The sequence below is a fragment of the Phyllobates terribilis genome, unplaced genomic scaffold (assembly GCF_046119375.1).
Source record: "Phyllobates terribilis strain yellow unplaced genomic scaffold, ASM4611937v1 Scaffold_11__3_contigs__length_659146591, whole genome shotgun sequence".
NCBI classification, from domain to species: Eukaryota; Metazoa; Chordata; class Amphibia; order Anura; family Dendrobatidae; genus Phyllobates; species Phyllobates terribilis.
In genome coordinates, this window is record NW_027362771.1 from 658521885 (window position 1) to 658544284 (window position 22400).

At 47.4% G+C, this 22400-nt stretch overlaps 1 protein-coding gene across 2 annotated transcripts in view; it reads right to left on the reverse strand.

Annotated features, from left to right (window-relative positions):
• The window catches only part of SLC2A4 (solute carrier family 2 member 4), a 362597-nt gene that overhangs the window by 109283 nt on the left and 230914 nt on the right, over nt 1-22400 (reverse strand). For both annotated transcript variants that reach the window (XM_073654656.1, XM_073654655.1), the window contains exons 5-7: nt 8433-8548; nt 7344-7506; nt 7052-7239 (exon numbers count right to left, since the gene is read on the reverse strand). In XM_073654656.1, coding sequence (XP_073510757.1) covers nt 7052-7239; nt 7344-7506; nt 8433-8548 — 467 coding nt within the window. The remainder of the gene's footprint in view (nt 1-7051; nt 7240-7343; nt 7507-8432; nt 8549-22400) is intronic.

A 22400-nucleotide genomic window follows, 5' to 3' on the forward strand; every position in this document is an offset into this window, starting at 1 on the left:
TTCTGTCTGTATCAATCTGCAGGGGGTGAGGTCATAGCTCCCTTCTGTCTGTATCAATCTGCAGGGGGCGAGGTCATAGCTTCCTTCTGTCTGTATCACTCTGCAGGGGGCGGGGTCATAGCTCCCTTCTGTCTGTATCACTCTGCAGGGGGCGGGGTCATAGCTCCCTTCTGTCTGGATCACTCTGCAGGGGGTGAGGTCATAGGTCCCTTCTGTCTGTATCACTCTGCAGGGGTTGTGGTCATAGGTCCCTTCTGTCTGTATCACCCTGCAGGGGGCGGGGTCATAGCTCCCTTCTGTCTGTATCACTCTGCAGGGGGCGGGGTCATAGCTCCCTTCTATCTGTATCACTCTGCAGGGGGTGGGGTCATAGCTCCCTTCTGTCTGTATCACCCTGCAGGGGGCGGGGTCATAGCTCCCTTCTATCTGTATCACTCTGCAGGGGGTGAGGTCATAGCTCCCTTCTGTCTGTATCACCCTGCAGGGGGCGGGGTCATAGCTCCCTTCTGTCTGTATCACTCTGCAGGGGGTGGGGTCATAGCTCCCTTCTGTCTGTATCACTCTGCAGGGGGTGGGGTCATAGCTCCCTTCTGTCTGTATCACTCTGCAGGGGGTGAGGTCATAGCTCCCTTCTGTCTGTGTCACTCTGCAGGGGGTGGGGTCATAGCTCCCTTCTGTCTGTATCACTCTGCAGGGGGTGAGGTCATAGGTCCCTTCTGTCTGTATCACTCTGCAGGGGGCGAGGTCATAGGTCCCTTCTGTCTGTATCACTCTGCAGGGGGCGAGGTCATAGCTCCCTTCTGTCTGTATCACTCTGCAGGGGGTGAGGTCATAGGTCCCTTCTGTCTGTATCACTCTGCAGGGGGTGGGGTCATAGGTCCCTTCTGTCTGTATCACTCTGCAGGGGGTGAGGTCATAGGTCCCTTCTGTCTGTATCACTCTGCAGGGGGTGAGGTCATAGCTCCCTTCTGTCTGTATCACTCTGCAGGGGGTGGGGTCATAGCTCTCTTCTGTCTGTATCACTCTGCAGGGGGTGGGGTCATAGCTCCCTTCTGTCTGTATCACTCTGCAGGGGATGGGGTCATAGCTCTCTTCTGTCTGTATCACTCTGCAGGGGGTGAGGTCATAGCTCCCTTCTGTCTGTATCACTCTGCAGGGGATGGGGTCATAGCTCTCTTCTGTCTGTATCACTCTGCAGGGGGTGGGGTCATAGCTCCCTTCTGTCTGTATCACTCTGCAGGGGGCGAGGTCATAGCTCCCTTCTATCTGTATCACTCTGCAGGGGGTGGGGTCATAGCTCCCTTCTGTCTGTATCACTCTGCACGGGGTGGGGTCATAGCTCCCTTCTATCTGTATCACTCTGCAGGGGGCGAGGTCATAGCTCCCTTCTGTCTGTATCACTCTGCAGGGGGTGGGGTCATAGCTCTCTTCTATCTGTATCCCCCTGCAGGGGGTGAGGTCATAGCTCCCTTCTATCTGTATCACTCTGCAGGGGGTGAGGTCATAGCTCCCTTCTATCTGTATCACTCTGCAGGGGGTGAGGTCATAGCTCCCTTCTATCTGTATCACTCTGCAGGGGGTGAGGTCATAGCTCCCTTCTGTCTGTATCACTCTGCAGGGGGTGGGGTCATAGCTCCCTTCTATCTGTATCACTCTGCAGGGGGTGAGGTCATAGCTCCCTTCTATCTGTATCACTCTGCAGGGGGTGAGGTCATAGCTCCCTTCTATCTGTATCACTCTGCAGGGGGTGAGGTCATAGCTCCCTTCTGTCTGTATCACTCTGCAGGGGGTGGCGTCATAGCTCCCTTCTGTCTGTATCACTCTGCAGGGGGTGAGGTCATAGCTCCCTTCTGTCTGTATCACTCTGCAGGGGGCGGGGTCATAGCTCCCTTCTATCTGTATCACTCTGCAGGGGGTGGGGTCATAGTTCCCTTCTGTCTGTATCACTCTGCAGGGGGCGGGGTCATAGCTCCCTTCTGTCTGTATCACTCTGCAGGGGGTGAGGTCATAGCTCCCTTCTATCTGTATCACTCTGCAGGGGGTGAGGTCATAGCTTCCTTCTATCTGTATCACTCTGCAGGGGTGAGGTCATAGCTCTCTTCTGTCTGTATCACTCTGCAGGGGGTGAGGTCATAGCTCCCTTCTTTCTGTATCACTCTGCAGGGGGTGGGGTCATAGCTCCCTTCTGTCTGTATCACTCTGCAGGGGGTGGGGTCATAGCTCCCTTCTGTCTGTATCACTCTGCAGGGGGTGGGGTCATAGCTCCCTTCTGTCTGTATCACTCTGCAGGGGGTGGGGTCATAGCTCTCTTCTATCTGTATCACTCTGCAGGGGGTGAGGTCATAGCTCTCTTCTGTCTGTATCACTCTGCAGGGGGTGAGGTCATAGCTCTCTTCTGTCTGTATCACTCTGCAGGGGGTGGGGTCATAGCTCTCTTCTATCTGTATCACTCTGCAGGGGGTGGGGTCATAGTTCCCTTCTGTCTGTATCACTCTGCAGGGGGCGGGGTCATAGCTCCCTTCTGTCTGTATCACTCTGCAGGGGGTGAGGTCATAGCTCCCTTCTATCTGTATCACTCTGCAGGGGGTGAGGTCATAGCTTCCTTCTATCTGTATCTCTCTGCAGGGGGTGAGGTCATAGCTCCCTTCTGTCTGTATCACTCTGCAGGGGGTGGGGTCATAGCTCTCTTCTATCTGTATCACTCTGCAGCGGGTGAGGTCATAGCTTCCTTCTATCTGTATCTCTCTGCAGGGGGTGAGGTCATAGCTCTCTTCTGTCTGTATCACTCTGCAGGGGTGAGGTCATAGCTCCCTTCTGTCTGTATCACTCTGCAGGGGGTGAGGTCATAGCTTCCTTCTATCTGTATCACTCTGCAGGCGGTGGGGTCATAGCTCTCTTCTGTCTGTATCACTCTGCAGGGGGTGGGGTCATAGCTCCCTTCTATCTGTATCACTCTGCAGGGGGTGAGGTCATAGCTCCCTTCTGTCTGTATCACTCTGCAGGGGGTGGGGTCATAGCTCCCTTCTGTCTGTATCACTCTGCAGGGGGTGGGGTCATAGCTCCCTTCTGTCTGTATCACTCTGCAGGGGGTGGGGTCATAGCTCCCTTCTGTCTGTATCACTCTGCAGGGGGTGGGGTCATAGCTCTCTTCTGTCTGTATCACTCTGCAGGGGGTGAGGTCATAGTTCCCTTCTATCTGTATCACTCTGCAGGGGGCGGGGTCATAGCTCCCTTCTGTCTGTATCACTCTGCAGGGGGAGAGGTCATAGCTCCCTTCTGTCTGTATCACTCTGCAGGGGGTGGGGTCATAGCTCCCTTCTATCTGTATCACTCTGCAGGGGGTGAGGTCATAGCTCCCTTCTGTCTGTATCACTCTGCAGGGGGTGAGGTCATAGCTCCCTTCTGTCTGTATCTCTCTGCAGGGGGTGGGGTCATAGCTCCCTTCTGTCTGTATCACTCTGCAGGGGGTGAGGTCATAGCTCCCTTCTGTCTGTATCACTCTGCAGGGGGTGGGGTCATAGCTCCCTTCTGTCTGTATCACTCTGCAGGGGGCGGGGTCATAGCTCCCTTCTGTCTGTATCACTCTGCAGGGGGTGGGGTCATAGCTCTCTTCTGTCTGTATCACTCTGCAGGGGGTGAGGTCATAGCTCCCTTCTATCTGTATCACTCTGCAGGGGGTGGGGTCATAGCTCCCTTCTGTCTGTATCACTCTGCAGGGAGTGAGGTCATAGCTCCCTTCTGTCTGTATCTCTCTGCAGGGAGTGGGGTCATAGCTCCCTTCTGTCTGTATCACTCTGCAGGGAGTGAGGTCATAGCTCCCTTCTGTCTGTATCACTCTGCAGGGGGTGGGGTCATAGCTCCCTTCTATCTGTATCACTCTGCAGGGGGCGGGGTCATAGCTCCCTTCTATCTGTATCACTCTGCAGGGGGTGGGGTCATAGCTCCCTTCTGTCTGTATCACTCTGCAGGGAGTGAGGTCATAGCTCCCTTCTGTCTGTATCTCTCTGCAGGGAGTGGGGTCATAGCTCCCTTCTGTCTGTATCACTCTGCAGGGAGTGAGGTCATAGCTCCCTTCTGTCTGTATCACTCTGCAGGGGGTGGGGTCATAGCTCCCTTCTATCTGTATCACTCTGCAGGGGGTGAGGTCATAGCTCCCTTCTATCTGTATCACTCTGCAGGGGGTGGGGTCATAGCTCCCTTCTGTCTGTATCACTCTGCAGGGGGTGGGGTCATAGCTCCCTTCTATCTGTATCACTCTGCAGGGGGTGGGGTCATAGCTCCCTTCTATCTGTTTCACTCTGCAGGGGGTGAGGTCATAGCTCCCTTCTGTCTGTATCACTCTGCAGGGGGTGGGGTCATAGCTCCCTTCTATCTGTATCACTCTGCAGGGGGTGAGGTCATAGCTCCCTTCTATCTGTATCACTCTGCAGGGGGTGGGGTCATAGCTCCCTTCTATCTGTATCACTCTGCAGGGGGTGAGGTCATAGCTCCCTTCTATCTGTATCACTCTGCAGGGGGTGGGGTCATAGCTCCCTTCTATCTGTATCACTCTGCAGGGGGTGGGGTCATAGCTCCCTTCTATCTGTATCACTCTGCAGGGGGTGAGGTCATAGCTCCCTTCTATCTGTATCACTCTGCAGGGGGTGGGGTCATAGCTCCCTTCTATCTGTATCACTCTGCAGGGGGTGAGGTCATAGCTCCCTTCTATCTGTATCACTCTGCAGGGGGTGGGGTCATAGCTCCCTTCTATCTGTATCACTCTGCAGGGGGTGGGGTCATAGCTCCCTTCTGTCTGTATCACTCTGCAGGGGGTGAGGTCATAGCTCCCTTCTATCTGTATCACTCTGCAGGGGGTGGGGTCATAGCTCCCTTCTGTCTGTATCACTCTGCAGGGGGTGTGGTCATAGCTCCCTTCTGTCTGTATCACTCTGCAGGGGGCGGGGTCATAGCTCCCTTCTGTCTGTATCACTCTGCAGGGGGTGAGGTCATAGTTCCCTTCTATCTGTATCACTCTGCAGGGGGTGGGGTCATAGCTCCCTTCTATCTGTATCACTCTGCAGGGGGTGGGGTCATAGCTCCCTTCTGTCTGTATCACTCTGCAGGGGGTGAGGTCATAGCTCCCTTCTGTCTGTATCACTCTGCAGGGGGCGGGGTCATAGCTCCCTTCTGTCTGTATCACTCTGCAGGGGGTGGGGTCATAGCTCCCTTCTGTCTGTATCACTCTGCAGGGGGTGGGGTCATAGCTCCCTTCTGTCTGTATCACTCTGCAGGGGGTGAGGTCATAGCTCCCTTCTATCTGTATCACTCTGCAGGGGATGGGGTCATAGCTCCCTTCTGTCTGTATCACTCTGCAGGGGGTGAGGTCATAGCTCCCTTCTGTCTGTATCACTCTGCAGGGGGTGAGGTCATAGCTCCCTTCTATCTGTATCACTCTGCAGGGGGTGAGGTCATAGCTCCCTTCTGTCTGTATCACTCTGCAGAGGGTGAGGTCATAGCTCCCTTCTGTCTGTATCACTCTGCAGGGGGTGAGGTCATAGCTCCCTTCTGTCTGTATCTCTCTGCAGGGGGTGGGGTCATAGCTCCCTTCTGTCTGTATCACTCTGCAGGGGGTGGGGTCATAGCTCTCTTCTGTCTGTATCACTCTGCAGGGGGCGGGGTCATAGCTCCCTTCTATCTGTATCACTCTGCAGGGGGTGGGGTCATAGCTCCCTTCTGTCTGTATCACTCTGCAGGGAGTGAGGTCATAGCTCCCTTCTGTCTGTATCTCTCTGCAGGGAGTGGGGTCATAGCTCCCTTCTGTCTGTATCACTCTGCAGGGGGTGAGGTCATAGCTCCCTTCTGTCTGTATCACTCTGCAGGGGGTGGGGTCATAGCTCCCTTCTATCTGTATCACTCTGCAGGGGGTGAGGTCATAGCTCCCTTCTATCTGTATCACTCTGCAGGGGGTGAGGTCATAGCTCCCTTCTGTCTGTATCACTCTGCAGGGGGTGGGGTCATAGCTCCCTTCTATCTGTATCACTCTGCAGGGGGTGAGGTCATAGCTCCCTTCTGTCTGTATCACTCTGCAGGGGGTGAGGTCATAGCTCCCTTCTATCTGTATTACTCTGCAGGGGGTGAGGTCATAGCTTCCTTCTGTCTGTATCACTCTGCAGGGGGTGAGGTCATAGCTCCCTTCTGTCTGTATCACTCTGCAGGGAGTGAGGTCATAGCTCCCTTCTGTCTGTATCACTCTGCAGGGGGGGGGTCATAGCTCCCTTCTATCTGTATCACTCTGCAGGGGGTCAGGTCATAGCTCCCTTCTGTCTGTATCTCTCTGCAGGGGGTCAGGTCATAGCTCCCTTCTATCTGTATCACTCTGCAGGGGGTGAGGTCATAGCTCCCTTCTATCTGTATCACTCTGCAGGGGTTGAGGTCATAGCTCCCTTCTATCTGTATCACTCTGCAGGGGGTGGGGTCATAGCTCCCTTCTGTCTGTATCACTCTGCAGGGGGTGAGGTCATAGCTCCCTTCTATCTGTATCACTCTGCAGGGGGTGAGGTCATAGCTCCCTTCTGTCTGTATCACTCTGCAGGGGGTGGGGTTATAGCTCCCTTCTATCTGTATCACTCTGCAGGGGGCGGGGTCATAGCTCCCTTCTGTCTGTATCACTCTGCAGGGGGCGGGGTCATAGCTCCCTTCTGTCTGTATCACTCTGCAGGGGGTGAGGTCATAGCTCCCTTCTATCTGTATCACTCTGCAGGGGGTGGGGTCATAGCTCCCTTCTATCTGTATCTCTCTGCAGGGGGTGAGGTCATAGCTCCCTTCTATCTGTATCACTCTGCAGGGGGTGAGGTCATAGCTCCCTTCTATCTGTATCACTCTGCAGGGGGTGGGGTCATAGCTCCCTTCTGTCTGTATCACTCTGCAGGGGGTGAGGTCATAGCTCCCTTCTATCTGTATCTCTCTGCAGGGGGTGGGGTGATAGCTCTCTTCTGTCTGTATCACTCTGCAGGGAGTGAGGTCATAGCTCCCTTCTGTCTGTATCTCTCTGCAGGGAGTGGGGCAGACTTACCGCATTAATACCCGACAACTGTTGGGAGAGTTGTAAGATTATGGCCACAATTATAGGTTGTCTGTAGGTGCGGGAACGAAAGATCTGCATGATGGACACTTTTTGTTGTGTGTCCATCTGTCTTTTCTCTTCCTTCATTTCTGAAAGATCATGTGAGACATCCAAGAGGCCGGTGAGACGCCGCAAACCTGCGAGATGGGAAACCACAAACTAAACGTACAGGGAACCAACGCTATCCCTATGGGAGAACCACATGAGATGCCATGTCTGGTGCGCATATATCATCACTTACTGGTCCGGGCCTGGCCCTCCTGCTCACACACGATATACAGGAAACGAGGGCTCTCCGGGCAAAATGGCAGCAAAATGGATTGTAGAGCTGCCGGGATCAGCGTTACCCAAAACAGCGCCGGCCACCGACTACTAGTGCCCAGAAATAAATCCAGACCCAAGACCTGAGAGAGTTAAAAAATGATAAAAAATATATACTGTGGAGGACAATACAGGAGACAGGGGACAATGCAGGGGACATAGGGTACAATGCAGGAGACATAGGGGACAATGCAGGAGACATAGGGGACAATGCAGGAGACAAAGGGGACAATACAGGAGACATAGGGGACAATGCAGGGGACATAGGGGACAATGCAGGGGACATTGGGGACGATGCAGGGGACATAGGGGACAATACGGGAGACATAGGGGACAATACGGGAGACAAAGGGGACAATACGGGAGACACAGGGGACAACACGGGAGACACAGGGGACAATACGGGAGACACTGGGGACAATATGGGAGACATAGGGGACAATACAGGAGACATAGGGACAATGCAGGAGACATATGGACAATGCAGGAGACATAGGGGACAATACAGGAGACATAGGGGACAATACGGGAGCAAAAGGGACAATACGGGAGACATAGGAGACAATACGGGAGACAAAGGGGACAATACGGTAGACATAGGGGACAGTACGGGAGACATAGGGGACAATACGGGAGACATAGGGGACAATACGGGAGACATAGGGGACAACACGGGAGATATAGGGGACAATACAGGAGACAAAGGGGACAATACGGGAGACAAAGGGGACAATACAGGAGACATAGGGACAATACAGGAGACATAGGGGACAATGCAGGAGACATAGGGGACAATACAGGAGACATAGGGGACAATACAGGAGACATAGGGACAATAGAGGAGATATAGGGGACAATGCTGGAGACATAGGGGACAGTACAGGAGACAAAGGGGACAATACAGGAGACAAAGGGGACAATACAGGAGACATTACAAATAATCAGGAGCTATAGAGGAGGAAATGAAAAACTTTTGGCCAAAACAAATCAACTGTATCTTATAGATTACCTGAGCAACCAATATACCTATAACCAAGGACAGCTGATGCAGGGTGCCCAGCGCCCCCCGAAGGTGTGTTGGAGAAATCTCACCCACATACATTGGAACCAAGCCAGAAGCTAAACCTACAAAAAGTAAAGAGTCTTTACTGATGTACAGGATAAAGTGTAGAGTGTCTGTATTACATGGGGGAGTGTCTGTATTACACCTGTGATATTACACGGGGGAGTGTCTGTATTACACATGTGATATTACACGGGGGGAGTGACTGTATTACACCTGTGATATTACACGGGGGAGTGTCTGTATTACACGTGTGATATTACACGGGGGAGTGTCTGTATTACATGTGTGATATTACACGGGGCGAGTGTTATTATACACATGTGATATTACACGGGGGAGTGTCTGTATTACATGTGTGATATTACACGGAGGGGGTGTCTGTATTACATGTGTGATATTACACGGGGGAGTGTCTGTATTACATGTGTGATATTACACGGGGGAGTGTCTGTATTACATGTGTGATATTACACGGGGGGGTGTCTGTATTACACCTGTGATATTACACGGGGGGAGTGTCTGTATTACATGTGTGATATTACACGGGGGGAGTGTCTGTATTACATGTGTGATATTACACGGGGGGAGTGTCTGTATTACATGTGTGATATTACATGGGGGGGTGTCTGTATTACACCTGTAATATTACATGGGGGGGTGTCTGTATTACACCTGTGATATTACACGGGGGAGTGTCTGTATTATACCTGTGATATTACACAAGGGGAGTGTCTGTTTTACATCTGTGATATTACACAGGGGGAGTGTCTGTTTTACATGTGTGATATTACATGGGGGGGGTGTATGTATTACACCTGTGATATTACACGGGGGAGTGTCTGTATTATACCTGTGATATTACACAGGGGGAGTGTCTGTATTACACCTGTGATATTACACAGGGGGAGTGTCTGTATTACACGTGTGATATTACTCGGGGGGAGTGTCTGTATTACATGTGTGATATTACACAGGGGGAGTGTTTGTATTACATGTGTGATATTACACGGGGGAGTGTCTGTATTACACGTGTGATATTACACAGGGGGAGTGTCTGTATTACATGTGTGATATTACACGGGGGGAGTGTCTGTATTACACCTGTGATATTACACAGGGGGAGTGTCTGTATTACACCTGTGAAATTACACGGGGGAGTGTCTGCATTACACCTGTGATTTTACACAGGGGGAGTTTCTGTATTACATGTGTGATATTACATGGGGGGGTGTCTGTATTACACCTGTGATATTACACGGGGGAGTGTCTGTATTATACCTGTGATATTACACAGGGGGAGTGTCTGTATTACATGTGTGATATTACACAGGGGGAGTGTCTGTATTACATGTGTGATATTACACGGGGGGAGTGTCTGTATTACACCTGTGAAATTACACGGATGAGTGTCTGTATTACATGTGTGATATTACACGGGGGGGAGTGTCTGTATTACACCTGTGATATTACACAGGGGGAGTGTCTGTATTACATGTGTGATATTACACAGGGGGAGTGTCTATATTACACCTGTGATATTACACGGAGGAGTGTCTGTAGTACATGTGTGATATTACACGGGGAGAGTGTCTGTATTACACCTGTGATATTACACAGGGGGAGAGTCTGTATTACACCTGTGATATTACACGGAGGAGTGTCTATATTACACCTGTGATATTACACGGGGGAGTGTCTGTATTACACCTGTGAAATTACACGGGGGAGTGTCTGTATTACACCTGTGATATTACACAGGGGAGTGTCTGTATTATACCTGCGATATTACACAGGGGGAGTGTCTGTATTACACCTGTGATATTACACAGGGGGAGTGTCTGTATTACACATGTGATATTACACGGGGGAGTGTCTGTATTACACCTGTGATATTACATGGGGGGAGTGTCTGTATTACAACTGTGATATTACACGGGGGGAAGGGGAGTGTCTGTATTACATATGTGATATTACACGGGGGAGTGACTGTATTACACCTGTGATATTACATGGGGGAGTGTCTGTATTACACCTGTGATATTACATGGGGGAGTGTCTGTATTACACCTGTGAAATTACACGGGGGAGTGTCTGTATTACACCTGTGATATTACACGGGGGAGTGTCTGTATTATACCTGCGATATTACACAGGGGGAGTGTCTGTATTACACCTGTGATATTACACAGGGGGAGTGTCTGTATTACACGTGTGATATTACACAGGGGGAGTGTCTGTATTACAGCTGTGATATTACACGTGGGAGTGTCTGTATTACACTTGTGATATTACACGGGGGAGTGTCTGTATTACAAGTGTGATATTACACGGGGGGAGTGTTTATTATACACATGTGATATTTCACGGGGCGAGTGTTTATTATACACATGTGATATTACACGGGGCGAGTGTTTATTATACACATGTGATATTACACGGGGCGAGTCTTTATTATACACATGTGATATTTCACGGGGCGAGTGTTTATTATACACATGTGATATTACACGGGGCGAGTGTTTATTATACACATGTGATATTACACGGGGCGAGTCTTTATTATACACATGTGATATTACACGGGGCGAGTGTCTATTATACACATGTGATATTACACGGGGGAGTGTATTACACCTGTGATATTACACAGGGGGAGTGTCTATTATACACATGTGATATTACACGAGGGAGTGTCTGTATTACTCGTGTGATATTACATGGGGGGGTGTCTGTATTACACGTGTGATATTACAAGGCGGAGTGTCTATTACATGTGTGATATTACACGCGGGAGTGTCTGTATTACACCTGTGATATCACACGGGGGAGTGTCTGTATTACACGTGTGATATTACACAGCGGGGAGTGTCTGTATTACACGTGTGATATTACACGGGGGAGTGTCTGTATTACATGTGTGATATTACACGGGGTAGTGTCTGTATTACATGTGTGATATTACACAGGGGAGTGTCTGTATTACATGTGTGATATTACAAGGCGGAGTGTCTATTACATGTGTGATATTACACGCGGGAGTGTCTGTATTACACCTGTGATATCACACGGGGGAGTGTCTGTATTACACGTGTGATATTACACAGCGGGGAGTGTCTGTATTACATGTGTGATATTACACAGGGTGACTGTCTGTATTACACGGGGGAGTGTCTGTGTTACACGTGTGATATTACACGGGGGGAGTGTTTATTATACACATGTGATATTATATGGGGGAGTGTCTGTATTACACGAGTGATATTACACGGAGGGAGTGCCTGTATTACATGAGTGATATTACACAGGGGGGAGTGTCTGTATTACATGTGTGATATTAAACAGGGGGAGTGTCTGTATTACACGGGGAAGTGTCTGTGTTACACATGTGATATTACATGGGGGAGTGTCTGTATTACATGTGTGATATTACACGTGAGGGAGAGTCTGTATTACATGTGTGATATTACACGGGGGGAGTGTCTGTATTACATGTGTGATATTAAACAGGGGGAGTGTCTGTATTACACGGGGAAGTGTCTGTGTTACACATGTGATATTACACGGGGGGAGTGTTTATTATACACATGTGATATTACAAGGGGCGAGTGTTTATTATGCACATGTGATATTACATGGGGGAGTGTCTGTATTACATGTGTGATATTACACGTGAGGGAGTGTCTGTATTACATGAGTGATATTACACAGGGGGAAGTGTCTGTATTACATGTGTGATATTAAACAGGGGGAGTGTCTGTATTACATGTGTGATATTACACGTGAGGGATTGTCTGTATTACATGTGTGATATTACACGGGGGGAGGGTCTGTATTACATGCGTGATATTACACGGGGGGAGGGTCTGTATTACACATGTGATATTACACAGGGGGAGAGTCTTTATTACACGTGTGATATTACGCGGGGGGAGTGTCTGTATTACACGTGTGATATTACACGGGGGAGAGTCTGAATTATACCTGTGATATTACATGCCGGGGGTCTGTATTACACCTGTGATACAGTATTACACAGGGGAGTGTCTGTATTACACCTGTGATATTACACGGAGGGGGGTCTGTATTATACCTGTGATATTACACGGGGGGAGTGTCTGTATTACATGTGTGATATTACACGGGGGGAGTGTCTGTATTACACGTGTGGTATTACACGGTGGAGTGTCGGTATTACACCTGTGATATTACACGGAGGGGGGTCTGTATTATACCTGTGATATTACATGGGGGTAGTGTCTGTATTACACCTGTGATATTACACGGGGGGAGTGTCTGTATTACATGTGTGATACTACGCGGGGGAGTGTCTGTATTACATGTGTGATATTACACGGGGGAGTGTCTGTATTACACCTGTGATATTACACGGGGTAGTGTCTGTATTACACGTGTGATATTGCACGGGGGAGTGACTGTATTACAACTGAGATATTACACGGAAGGGGGTCTGTATTATACCTGTGATATTACACAGGGTAGTGACGGTATTACACCTGTGATATTACACGGGGGAGTGACTGTATTACAACTTTGATATTACACTGAGGGAGTGTCTGTATTACAACTGTGATATTACACGGGGGGAGTGTCTGTATTATACCTGTGATACTACACGGGGGAGTGACTGTATTACACCTGTGATATTACATGGGGGAGTGTCTGTATTACATGTGTGATATTACACGGGGGGGTATCTGTATTACACCTGTGATATTACACGGGGGGGGTGTCTGTATTACACCTGTGATATTACACGGGGGAGTGTCTGTATTACATGTGTGATATTACACGGGGGAGTGTCTGCATTACATGTGTGATATTACACGGGGGGAGTGTCTGTATTACATGTGTGATATTACACAGGGGGAGTGTCTGTATTACATGTGTGATATTACACAGGGGGAGTGTCTGTACTACACCTGAGATATTACACGGGGGAGTGTCTGTATTACACCTGTGAAATTACACGGGGGAGTGGCTGTATTACACCTGTGATATTACACAGGGGGAGTGTCTGTATTACATGTGTGATAGTACATAGGGGGGTGTCTGTATTACACCTGTGATATTACACGGGGGAGTGTCTGTATTATACCTGTGATATTACACAGAGGGAGTGTCTGTTTTGCACCGGTGATATTACACGGGGGAGTGTCTGTATTATACCTGCGATATTACACAGGGGGAGTGTCTGTATTACACCTGTGATATTACATGGGGGAGTGTCTGTATTACATGTGTGATATTACACAGGGGGAGTGTCTGTATTACACCTGTGATATTACACGTGGGAGTGTCTGTATTACACCTGTGATATTACACAGGGGGAGTGTCTGTATTACATGTGTGATATTACACGGGGGGAGTGTCTGTATTACATGTGTGATATTACACGGGGGAGTGTCTTTATTACACCTGTGATATTACGCGGGGGGAGTGTCTGTATTACATGTGTGATATTACACGGGGGGGTGTCTGTATTACACCTGTGATATTACACGGGGGGAGTGTCTGTATTACATGTGTGATATTACACGGGGGGAGTGTCTGTATTACATGTGTGATATTACACGGGGGGAGTGTCTGTATTACATGTGTGATATTACACGGGGGGGTGTCTGTATTACACCTGTGATATTACACGGGGGGAGTGTCTGTATTACATGTGTGATATTACACGGGGGAGTGTCTGTATTACATGTGTGATATTACACGGGGGGAGAGTCTGTATTACATGTGGGATATTACACAGGGGGAGTGTCTGTATTACACCTGTGATATTACACGGGGGAGTGTCTGTATTACACCTGTGAAATTACACTGGGGAGTGTCTGTATTACACCTGTGATATTACACAGGGTGAGTGTCTGTATTACATGTGTGATATTACATGGGGGGGTGTCTGTATTATACCTGCGATATTACACAGGGGGAGTGTCTGTATTATACCTGTGATATTACATGGGGGAGTGTCTGTATTACACCTGTGATATTACATGGGGGAGTGTCTGTATTACACGTGTGATATTACACAGGGGGAGTGTCTGTATTACACCTGTGATATTTCACGTGGGAGTGTCTGTATTACACCTGTGATATTACACTGGGGGAGTGTCTGTATTACATGTGTGATATTACATGGGGGGGTGTCTGTATTACACCTGTAATATTACATGGGGGCGTGTCTGTATTACACCTGTGATATTACACGGGGGAGTGTCTGTATTATACCTGTGATATTACACAAGGGGAGTGTCTCTTTTACATCTGTGATATTACACAGGGGGAGTGTCTGTTTTAAATGTGTGAAATTACATGGGGGGGGTGTCTGTATTACACCTGTGATATTACACGGGGGAGTGTCTGTATTATACCTGTGATATTACACAGGGGGAGTGTCTGTATTACACCTGTGATATTACACAGGGGGAGTGTCTGTATTGCACGTGTGATATTACACGGGGGGAGTGTCTGTATTACATGTGTGATATTACACAGGGGGAGTGTCTGTATTACATGTGTGATATTACACGGGGGAGTGTCTGTATTACACGTGTGATATTACACAGGGGGAGTGTCTGTATTACATGTGTGATATTACACGGGGGGAGTGTCTGTATTACACCTGTGATATTACACAGGGGGAGTGTCTGTATTACACCTGTGATATTACACGGAGGAGTGTCTGTATTACACCTGTGAAATTACACGGGGGAGTGTCTGCATTACACCTGTGATATTACACAGGGGGAGTTTCTGTATTACATATGTGATATTACATGGGGGGGTGTCTATATTACACCTGTGATATTACGCGGGGGAGTGTCTGTATTATACCTGTGATATTACACAGGGGGAGTGTCTGTATTACATGTGTGATATTACACAGGGGGAGTGTCTGTATTACATGTGTGATATTACACGGGGGAAGTGTCTGTATTACACCTGTGATATTACACGGAGGAGTGTCTGTATTACATGTGTGATATTACACGGGGGGAGTGTCTGTATTACACCTGTGATATTACACAGGGGGAGTGTCTGTATTACATGTGTGATATTACACAGGGGGAGTGTCTGTATTACACCTGTGATATTACACGGAGGAGTGTCTGTATTACATGTGTGATATTACACGGGGGTAGTGTCTGTATTACACCTGTGATATTACACAGAGGGAGTGTCTGTATTACACCTGTGATATTACACGGAGGAGTGTCTGTATTACACCTGTGATATTACACGGGGGAGTGTCTGTATTACACTTGTGAAATTACACGGGGGAGTGTCTGTATTACACCTGTGATATTACACAGAGGGAGTTTCAGTATTACATGTGTGATATTACATGGGGGGGTGTCTGTATTACACCTGTGATATTACACGGGGGAGTGTCTGTATTATACCTGCAATATTACACAGGGGGAGTGTCTGTATTACACCTGTGATATTACACAGGGGGAGTGTCTGTATTACACGTGTGATATTACACGGGGGAGTGTCTGTATTACACCTGTGATATTACATGGGGGGAGTGTCTGTATTACAACTGTGATATTACACGGGGGGAAGGGGAGTGTCTGTATTACACGTGTGATATTACACGGGGGAGTGACTGTATTACACCTGTGATATTACATGGGGGAGTGTCTGTATTACACCTGTGATATTACATGGGGGAGTGTCTGTATTACACGTGTGATATTACACAGGGGGAGTGTCTGTATTACAGCTGTGATATTACACGTGGGAGTGTCTGTATTACACCTGTGATATTACACGGGGGAGTGTCTGTATTACAAGTGTGATATTACACAGGGGAGTGTTTATTATACACATGTGATATTTCACGGGGCGAGTGTTTATTATACACATGTGATATTACACGGGGCGAGTGTTTATTATACACATGTGATATTACACGGGGCGAGTCTTTATTATACACATGTTATATTACACGGGGTGAGTGTCTATTATACACATGTGATATTACACGGGGGAGTGTATAACACCTGTGATATTACACAGGGGGAGTGTCTATTATACACATGTGATATTACACGAGGGAGTGTCTGTATTACACGTGTGATATTACACGGGGGAGTGTCTGTATTACACGTGTGATATTACACGGGGGGACTGTCTGTATTACATGTGTGATATTTCACAGGGGGAGTGTGTGTATTACACGTGTGATATTACACGGGAGAGTGTCTGCATTACACCTGTGATATTACATGGGGGGAGTGTCTGTATTACAACTGTGATATTACACGGGGGGAGGGGAGTGTCCTTATTACACGTGTGATATTACATGGGGGAGAGTCTGAATTATACCTGTGATATTACATGCCGGGGGTCTGTATTACACCTGTGATACAGTATTACACAGGGGAGTGTCTGTATTACACCTGTGATATTACACGGAGGGGGGTCTGTATTATACCTGTGATATTACACGGGGGGAGTGTCTGTATTACATGTGTGATATTACACGGGGGGAGTGTCTGTATTACACGTGTGGTATTACATGGTGGAGTGTCGGTATTACACCTGTGATATTACACGGAGGGGGGTCTATATTATACCTGTGATATTACATGGGGGTAGTGTCTGTATTACACTTGGATATTACACGGGGGGAGTGTCTGTATTACATGTGTGATACTACACGGGGGACTGTCTGTATTACATGTGTGATATTACACGGGGGAGTGTCTGTATTACACCTGTGATATTACACGGGGTAGTGTCTGTATTACACGTGTGATATTACACGGGGGAGTGACTGTATTACAACTGAGATATTACACGGGTGTAGTGTCTGTATTATACCTGTGATATTACACAGGGTAGTGACGTTATTACACCTGTGATATTACACGGGGGAGTGTCTGTATTGCATGTGTGATATTACACTGGGGGAGTGTCTGTATTACACCTGTGATATTACACGGGGGAGTGACTGTATTACAATTGTGATATTACACGGAGGGAGTGTCTGTATTATACCTGTGATATTACACGGGGGAGTGACTGTATTACACCTGTGATATTACATGGGGGAGTGTCTGTATTACATGTGTGATATTACACGGTGGAGTGTCTTTATTACATGTGTGATATTACAAGGAGGGATTGTCTGTATTATACCTGTGATATTACACGGGGGAGTGACTGTATTACACCTGTGATATTACATGGAACGAGTGTCTGTATTATACCTGTGATATTACACGGGGGAGTGTCTGTATTACATATGTGATATTACACGGGGGAGTGTCTGTATTATACCTGTGATATTACACGGGGGAGTGACTGTATTACAACTGTGATATTACATGGGGGAGTGTCTGTATTACATGTGTGATATTACACGGTGGAGTGTCTTTATTACATTTGTGATATTACAAGGAGGGATTGTCTGTATTATACCTGTGATATTACACGGGGGAGTGACTGTATTACACCTGTGATATTACACGGGGGAGTGTCTGTATTACATGTGTGATATTACAAGGAGGGAGTGACTGTATTACACCTGTGATATTACACGGGGGGAGTGTCTGTTTTACAACTGTGATATTACAAGGAGGGAGTGACTGTATTACACCTGTGATATTACACGGGGGGAGTGTCTGTTTTACAACTGTGATATTGCACGGGGGATTGTCTGTATTACATGTGTGATATTACACGGGGGAGTGTCTGTATTACACCTGTGATATTACACGGGGGAGTGACTGTATTAAAACTGTGATATTACACGGGGGGAGTGTCTGTATTATACCTGTGATATTACACGGGGGATTGACTGTATTACACCTGTGATATTACACGGGGGAGTGTCTGTATTGCATGTGTGATATTACACGGGGTAGTGTCTGTATTACATCTGTGATATTACATGGAGGGAGTGTCTGTATTACACCTGTGATATTACACGGAGGGAGTGTCTGTATTATACCTGTGATATTACACGGGGGGGAGTGTCTGTATTGCATGTGTGATATTATACGGGGGAGTGACTGTATTACACCTGTGATATTACACGGGGGAGTGTCTGTATTGCATGTGTGATATTTCACTGGGGGAGTGTCTGTATTACACCTGTGATATTACACGGAGGGAGTGTCTGTATTATACCTGTGATATTACATGGGGGGGGATTGTCTGTATTGCATGTGTGATGTTACACAGGGGGAGTGTCTGTATTACACCTGTGATATTACACGGGGGAGTGACTGTATTACACATGTGATATTACACGGGGGAGTGACTGTATTACACATGTGATATTACACGGGGGAGACTGTATTACACCTGTCATATTACACGGGGGAGTGACTGTATTACACGTGTGATATTACACGTGGGGGTGTCTGTATTACACCTGTGATATTACACGTGGGGAGTGTCTGTATTACACCTGTGATATTACACGTGGGGGGGCGTCTGTATTACACCTGTGATATTACACAGGGGGAGTGTCTGTATTACACGTGTGAGTGTCTGTATTACACATGTGATATTACATGGGGAGTGTCTGTATTATACCTTTGATATCACACAGGGGAGTGACTGTATTACACCTGTGATATTACACGGAGGGAGTGACTGTATTACACCTGTGATATTACACAGGGGGAGTGTCTGTATTACACGTGTGATATTACACGGGGGAGTGTCTGTATTATACCTGTGATATTACACGGGGGGGAGGGGAGTGTCTGTATTACACGTGTGATATTACACGGGTGGACTGTCTGTATTACATGTGTGATATTACACAGGGGGAGTGTCTGTATTACACGTGTGATATTACATGGGGGGAGTGTCTGTATTACACCTGTGATATTACACGGGTGGGAGGGGAGTGTCTGTAATACACGTGTGATATTACACGGCTGAGTGACTGTATTACACCTGTGATATTACATGGGGGAGTGTCTGTTTTACACCTGTGATATTACACAGGGGGAGTGTCTGTATTACATGTGTGATATTACATGTGGGGTGTCTGTATTCCACCTGTGATATTACACAGGGGAGTGTCTGTATTACACGTGTGATATTACACAGGGGGAGTGTCTGTATTACACCTGTGATATTACACGTGGGAGTGTCTGTATTACACCTGTGATATTACACAGGGGGAGTGTCTGTATTACATGTGTGATATTACACAGGGGGAGTGTCTGTATTACATGTGTGATATTACATGGAGGGGTGTCTGTATAACACCTGTAATATTACATGGGGGGGTGTCTGTATTACACCTGTGATATTACATGGGGGAGTGTCTGTATTATACCTGTGATATTACACGGGGGGAGTGTCTGTATTATACCTGTGATATTACACGGGGGGGGAGTGTCTGTATTGCATGTGTGATGTTACACAGGGGGAGTGTCTGTATTACACCTGTGATATTACACGGGGGAGTGACTGTATTACACATGTGACATTACACGGGGGAGTGACTGTATTACACATGTGATATTACAAGGGGGGGGTGTCTGTATTACATGTGTGATATTACACAGGGGGAAGAGTCTGTATTGCATGTGTGATATTTCACTGGGGGAGTGTCTGTATTACACCTGTGATATTACTCGGAGGGAGTGTCTGTATTATACCTGTGATATTACACGAGGGAGTGACTGTATTACACCTGTGATATTTCACAGGGGGAGTGTCTGTATTACACGTGTGATATTACACGGGGGAGTGTCTGTATTACACCTGTGATATTACACGGGGGGGAGGGGAGTGTCTGTATTACACGTGTGATATTACACGGGTGGACTGTCTGTATTACATGTGTGATATTACACAGGGGGAGTGTCTGTATTACACGTGTGATATTACACGGGGGAGTGTCTGTATTACACCTGTGATATTACATGGGGGGAGTGTCTGTATTACACCTGTGATATTACACGGGGGGGAGGGGAGTGTCTGTAATACACGTGTGATATTACACGGGGGAGTGACTGTATTACACCTGTGATATTACATGGGGGAGTGTCTGTTTTACACCTGTGATATTACACAGGGTGAGTGTCTGTATTACATGTGTGATATTACATGGGGGGTGTCTGTATTACACCTGTGATATTACACAGGGGAGTGTCTGTATTACACGTGTGATATTACATAGGGGGAGTGTCTGTATTACACCTGTGATATTACACGTGGGAGTGTCTGTATTACACCTGTGATATTACACAGGGGGAGTGTCTGTATTACATGTGTGATATTACATGGGGGGGTGTCTGTATTACACCTGTAATATTACATGGGGGGGTGTCTGTATTACACCTGTGATATTACACGGGGGAGTGTCTGTATTATAACTGTGATATTACACGGGGGGGGAGTGTCTGTATTATACCTGTGATATTACACGGGGTGGGAGTGTCTGTATTGCATGTGTGATGTTACACAGGGGGATTGTCTGTATTACACCTGTGATATTACACGGGGGAGTGACTGTATTACACATGTGATATTACACGGGGGAGTGACTGTATTACACATGTGATATTACACGGCGGGGTGTCCGTATTACATGTGTGATATTACACAGGGGGGAGAGTCTGTATTGCATGTGTGATATTTCACTGGGGGAGTGTCTGTATTACACCTGTGATATTACTCGGAGGGAGTGTCTGTATTATACCTGTGATATTACACGGGGGAGTGACTGTATTACACCTGTGATATTACACGGGGGGAGTGTCTGTTTTACAACTGTGATATTACACGGAGGGAGTGTCTGTATTATATGTGTGATATTACATGGGGGATTGTCTGTATTACATGTGTGATATTACACGGGGGAGTGACTGTATTAAAACTGTGATATTACACGGGGGGAGTGACTGTATTAAAACTGTGATATTACACGGGGGGAGTGTCTGTATTATACCTGTGATATTACACGGGGGATTGACTGTATTACACCTGTGATATTACACGGGGGAGTGTCTGTATTGCATGTGTGATATTACACGGGGGAGTGTCTGTATTACATCTGTGATATTACACGGAGGGAGTGTCTGTATTACACCTGTGATATTACACGGAGGGAGTGTCTGTATTATACCTGTGATATTACACGGGGGGGGGAGTGTCTGTATTGCATGTGTGATATTACACGGGGGAGTGACTATTACACCTGTGATATTACATGGGGGAGTGTCTGTATTACATGTGTGATATTACACAGGGGGGAGAGTCTGTATTGCATGTGTGATATTTCACTTGGGGAGTGTCTGTATTACACCTGTGATATTACACGGAGGGAGTGTCTGTATTATACCTGTGATATTACACGGGGGTCAGTGTCTGTATTATACCTGTGATATTACACGGGGGGGAGTGTCTGTATTGCATGTGTGATGTTACAAAGGGGGAGTGTCTGTATTACACCTGTGATATTACACGGAGGAGTGACTGTATTACACATGTGATATTACACGGGGGAGTGACTGTATTACACCTGTGATATTACACGGGGGAGTGTCTGTATTACACGTGTGATATTACACGGGGGAGTTTCTGTATTACACCTGTGATATTACACGTGGGGAGTTTCTGTATTACACCTGTGATATTACACGTGGGGGGGTGTATGTATTACACGTGTGATATTACACGTGGAAGTGTCTGTATTACATGTGTGATATTACAAGGAGGGATTGTCTGTATTACACCTGTGATACTACACGGGGGGAGTGTCTGTTTTACAACTGTGATATTACACGGAGGGAGTGTCTGTATTATATGTGTGATATTACACGGGGGATTGTCTGTATTACATGTGTGATATTACACGGGGGAGTGTCTGTATTACACCTGTGATATTACACGGAGGGGGGTCTG